At 27.8% G+C, this 5,596-nt stretch overlaps 1 protein-coding gene across 1 annotated transcript in view; it reads left to right on the top strand.

Annotated features, from left to right (window-relative positions):
- Positions 1-143: 143 nt before the first annotated feature.
- The window catches only part of LOC107061452 (keratin, type II cytoskeletal I-like), a 7,755-nt gene continuing 2,302 nt past the window's right edge, over positions 144-5,596 (top strand). Inside the window, exons 1-4 of the mRNA XM_015310712.1 lie at positions 144-374; positions 796-906; positions 1,003-1,177; positions 5,286-5,594. Of these exons, the coding sequence (XP_015166198.1) occupies positions 144-374; positions 796-906; positions 1,003-1,177; positions 5,286-5,594 (826 nt within the window). The remainder of the gene's footprint in view (positions 375-795; positions 907-1,002; positions 1,178-5,285; positions 5,595-5,596) is intronic.

The raw sequence follows: 5,596 nt of genomic DNA, 5'->3' as shown, positions 1-5,596 counted from the left end.
ATTACTTTCCATCTTCTCAATTTAATTATCTATATATAGTCCTCGATATTTCAAGCATCAAACCACATTACTTCTCAACTATTATTCTTGAGTTTTCTTTACTTTTTCTTCTTCTTATAATTCCTTTGAGAGTTTCCGAAAACATGATTGATCATGAGAAGAAGAATAGATCAGTCTTTCGTAATGTTAGCTTCCAAATTGAACCTTGTAAAGATGAAGCTAACTGTTACACCATTTATAATCCACAAACGGTTGGTACAAATTCTACAAAAGAACCAATTACTGATCGTCTGAACCGTAAATACAAGGAGATGCTACATGGATGGGTAGCTGAAAAGAGACGACGTGAAAATGGATCTGGAGCATTTGACATGGTAAATACAATTTTTGGATTTATTGATCACTACCAATATCGTGAATCCTCCACTTAATTATATTATCGCTTGTTTTATCTTTTGTTTTTCCTTAAAAAAAATAATTACAACATTTGTTTTGTGTGTGTTAAGCGATAATTAAACTTTATTTTCTTATTATAAATTGGACTACTAAACTACAACAATACTATCACATTCAAACTTATTTGGATTTTATATTTTATATTTTTCTTTAGCTATTTAATTTTTTTTATATATGACTAGTTTTTATCCTAATTAAGGATCAATGAATCCCTAACCATTGATATATCAAGAAAATGAGAGCTAGTTAATGTGTGCAGTTTGTATTTTGTAAAATCATATATATATATATATATAGTTAGTTAGTTAGTTCGTAATAAAAGTCTTTGTTGAATTGCAGTATTACTATCATAAGAGCAAACAATGTCGTTCTCTTGTAGAGGTAAGAAAATATGTATTCAGGGGTTTATCAAAGCTTGAAGTTGATCAAGAAATCACTGATGTAAAAGAGGTAAGGTCCTAACTATATGATACTAACTTTTATTGTCATGTTAAGACGCAAAGACATTTACATTATTCTTATTATTTTTTTCTTATTTATCCAAAGGTTGGAGTTATTGAAAATCACTCCATGAAAAGAAAGGCTGAACGTTCCATCTTGGAAAGGAAGTCTGCAACAAAGAAACTGAAAAGCAACAACTATGGCAAGAGGGAGGTCAAAAAGTTTTTCGGTGGAGCAATGAACAACCTCATGAATAGGAATGTGAAACACAAAAAACAAGGTAATTTAATGCTACGCTAGCTATTAGACAACGATTTTTTTAATAAAAAAATCACTATAGAAAATATAGGAATTAGAAATTGATAAATCTCATCATTTGAATAATTTTTTTTTATCATTATATAATCTTATTTAATAATGTATTAACAACAAATTATCAAAAATACTTGTTAGATATAAGCTATTTGACAACTAATTTTGTAGTTGCACTATAATTTTTGGTCGTTATCTTTCTATATATATATATATGTTTTATGAATTCTTACAACATTAATAATTTTTAAATGAAAGGATGTTGGAATGTCAGAAGAAGATTCCTCCCCGAAAAATAAAAATAAAATCTTCAATCTTGGAGGGAGAGCCTGGAATAAAGGACCAAATAAGAATATTATTCACACCAAAGGAAAAATACAAGCGAGAATATTTTCTGAACAACCTAAATTGGTGCTGGAATCACAAGGTTCAACAAATTGTGGGAGGTCTAGTTGGCGACGACCACAGAGCTAGTAATGGTGCAAATGGTGGTAGCAATGAAGGAGGGAGAGGCCGCGAAGATGATAGTGGTAGAATTTGAATATCCCATCATTGATTTTTCATGTTTTCAGACAATAATTTAGTTTTGTTATTTAAAACTATTTTTGCCCGAAGTGTTTGATTAATTTCTTGAAAAAAATCAATTTGAGTTTTGTTTTATCAGTAAGATTTGAGTTTTCTGGAAACAGGATCTTAATTGTTATATTTTTGCTATATTACAATGTCTATTTGGATGGTTGTTATGTATTGTTTTATAATGAATTGTATTATATGGTATTGTATTGTTTTAATGAATACAATGTTTGGATAAATTGTATCATTTTATGTCTTTATATAATGTCGCACATCTACAGTTTGAATGATAAATCTAAAAAAATGGATGAAACGAGATAAAGCTAATGTGAAAAGGTAGAGTATTCTTGTTCATGTTAGAATACTCTTAATATTTTTTTTTTGAAGATCCTATCTCTTAAATATTTTTAATATTCAGATATTAGTAAAGGATTATTCCTTAGTTTAATGCAATTATTTATGACCGCACTACAACACATTGTATCTATAGTTACGAAATCTAAGCTATGAATGTATAAAGCATAGCAATTACCTAGTAATAACCACAAAATTTTAAACTTCATAGCTATCTAAAAATTCATAAAATTTCTTAGCCACAAATTTTTTATAACAAAGCTAATCCTTCATTTTTGCTACACTTGCTAATAATTGTGGCAAAATTTGGATGAATAGCTACAATCTTCGTGCTATAGTAAACTTTTTGTAGCTAATCATAAATTTTTGACACGCTATAGAAATTATTGTAGCAGTAGTAATATTTTAGCTACAATAAACTATTTGAAATAAACTATTGTAGCTGAATAAATATTTTTGCTTCAAGTTATAAAAATTTGTGGCAACAATTAAATGATATAGCCACGTCTTTTCTGCTATAGTAAAATTTGTAGCTAATTATTCATTTTTGCCACGAGTTGAAACTTATTGTAGTAATAATAATATTTTTAGACACAATAAAATATTTGTTGACTTTTACCAACAATGTTTTGTTGGTAAATAAATAGGGTTTTTATTTATTTTCTATTGTGTGATAAGTGAAAAAAATATTTATACATAATCTAGCAAAATACTATATGTGCGGAAAGGGGTGGGGAGTAATGGTTCAAGGTGGGATAGTCAAGTGATGGGAATTGGGGATGTTGGGTCAGTGTGGAGAGGACAAAATATATGCATTGATCTAGCTTTTGTTTTTTATTATTAAAAAATAAAAAAGTCATTCATATATATATATATATACTAGTAAAGAAAGATCGGGCGCTGCCCGGGCCCAACATTAATAAAGTTATATTGTTACTCTCCCCGTCCCATATTAGATGAGAATCCTGCTAAAAATATTTTTTTCATATTATTTGAGCACTTATTAAATTAGGATAGAATTAATTAATTCTTTTCCATTTTACCCCTACAATTAATATGACCATTTCTATATTGTATGTGTATTTTTTGGAACTCATTTCAATGTGCATTGATATAAACAAAGGGCAAAATGGTGAAGTCTTCCAATGTATTAATGATTTCTTAATCACCGTGTAAAGTTGGAAGTTCCCATCAAATATGGGACGGAGGGAGTATAGTTTATGTATTGTTATAAAATTAGTAAAGATTGTTATAATATATTTTGCTCATAAGTGAGCTAATATAGAAACTTATTTGTTATTTGTCTTTTTAATTTCAATTTTAAATAGCAAATAAATGTAGAAATAAGATTGAGGGTAGAAATGAAGCATATCTTTCTAAATTTAAGTAAAAATAAACAGAGTAGAAGTAACATTAGAGTTATCGATAGGACGATTCATTTGGTTGTTTTTATAAAAATTATATCATTCAATTTTTCGCCCTATTTTATAATGTATAACCAAAATTAAAATTTTAAAATCATCCCAATCCTAATTTATGTGACACAAGCAGTACAAAAATTAGTCTTTTTTATTGTCCTGTAGATATTTTAAGTTATTATTTATTGTAAATTATAGTACTTTTTATTAAAGTTTTTAATAACATATGTTACTTTTTATGTTTGAGAGTTAAACCAACTTTTTTTTATATGTCTTGTAATTTTATATGTGTTTTGTCTTTTTCCATTTTTCAAAAACTAATACTCTCTACATTTTTATTTTATATGTCATTTCTTTTTATAAATATATTGGTTACTCCCTCTTCTTATTGAAACACGTGTTGACTTGTGGTGCTTGATTATTCCCTCTTCTTATATAGTAATATATATCCCACCAAAAATGACATGGATTATTTTTTCTACATATATTATTTTTCTACTACTTCTAATAAATTTCTAATAAATAACATGAAACGCAAGATGCAATTTCCTTTACTAACCCTCTTTTGTTTATTGATGCATGGTCAACTGAACTAATTAATGTTGTAAATATTTATTAATTAATTGATGATATTTTCAATAATTGATTTTTATGAATAAAATATTTTTCTTGACTACGCTAGAATTTAAGTTATAAAAACTTAACTCCACTAAAAATTTACACTAATACTTAATTTTTGCTAACTTTATTATCTAAATGTCGAGTAATTAAGTCAAGGAATTTTATTATTTTAATAATTCCAAATTAAAAAGAAATAAAAATATGGCAAATAATGTTTTCTACTTTCAATAAATAAAGCAAAACGCAATATATATTTCCCTTGGGTAACTCTTTCTTTATTAACTCTTTAATTTATGCTCAACTACATACATTCACTTCATTCTTATTTTTATTTAATTTAACGTTTTGCAAGGTTTGTGTATTAATAAATTAATTAATTGTACTTTGAATAATAGTAACTTACCAATATTTCATTAATACGTCAGGCTTCAAGGTACCTATATATAACTTCTTTCCTATGCATATATTTTCATAATACCTCAAACATTAATACAATATAAGTAATATTTTAGCATTTTCATGGCCACTCCAACATTCAGCCTACCACGAAAGCAAAGTAAGATACATATTAATTCCGTTTAATTTTTATAATATATGTTAGTATTAGTTATAACTAATTCTATTAGTGTTTAATATTCGATAAGCTATCAAAACAATCTCTATATCTTCATAAAGTAGGAGGTATAAGACAATATATATACACATTACCATTTCTAAATTACATTTATCGAATTATACTGAATATATGTATATGGTGTCACATATATATACATATAAATTCGAATTTTCGTTGATTTTGTAAAATTCTAAAGGAATTCTACTACAAATTATCCATGCAGCAATATAGTGAGGGCTTAAATTCCTTAAGAATAGAGATTATATATTCTATCGAAATCGGTTGTTTTTATTTATTTCCCAAATCCATTATTTCCTAACATCTTCATGATGTACCATATAGATAAGATGGATCTAGTACACTATTAGTATAATTTCATCTTTCATATATAAAAAATTCAAAATATGTATAATTACATTTTTGTATTTTTTTTTAATTTTCTTAATAAAATTTCTAGCTTCGTAGCTGATCTAATTTTTATTTATTTTTTGCAGCGGTAACAAAAGGTGCAAAAATGTCATGGAAATTGATGCTTGTTGTACTTATTTTGGGAGTTGTAGTGCAAACTTCCTCTGCGAGAAAGCTTCTTAGGAGGGATTTAATCGACCTCAACGGTTTTGACCAAATTTTAGGAGGACTTGGTGGTGGCGGCGGCGGCGGTGGTGGTGGCGGCGGTGGTGGTAGTAATGGTGGATTTGGTTCTGGCTTTGGATTTGGCGAGGGTCATGGATCGGGTGCTAATGATGGATTTGGCCAAATTGTAGGTCTTATTGGCGGCGGTGGTGGTGGTGGCGGTGGTGGAGGT

Source organism: Solanum tuberosum, unplaced genomic scaffold, assembly GCF_000226075.1.
Source record: "Solanum tuberosum cultivar DM 1-3 516 R44 unplaced genomic scaffold, SolTub_3.0 scf00140, whole genome shotgun sequence".
Classification (NCBI taxonomy): Eukaryota; Viridiplantae; Streptophyta; class Magnoliopsida; order Solanales; family Solanaceae; genus Solanum; species Solanum tuberosum.
This window is presented reverse-complemented; position numbering and strand designations above follow the sequence as displayed.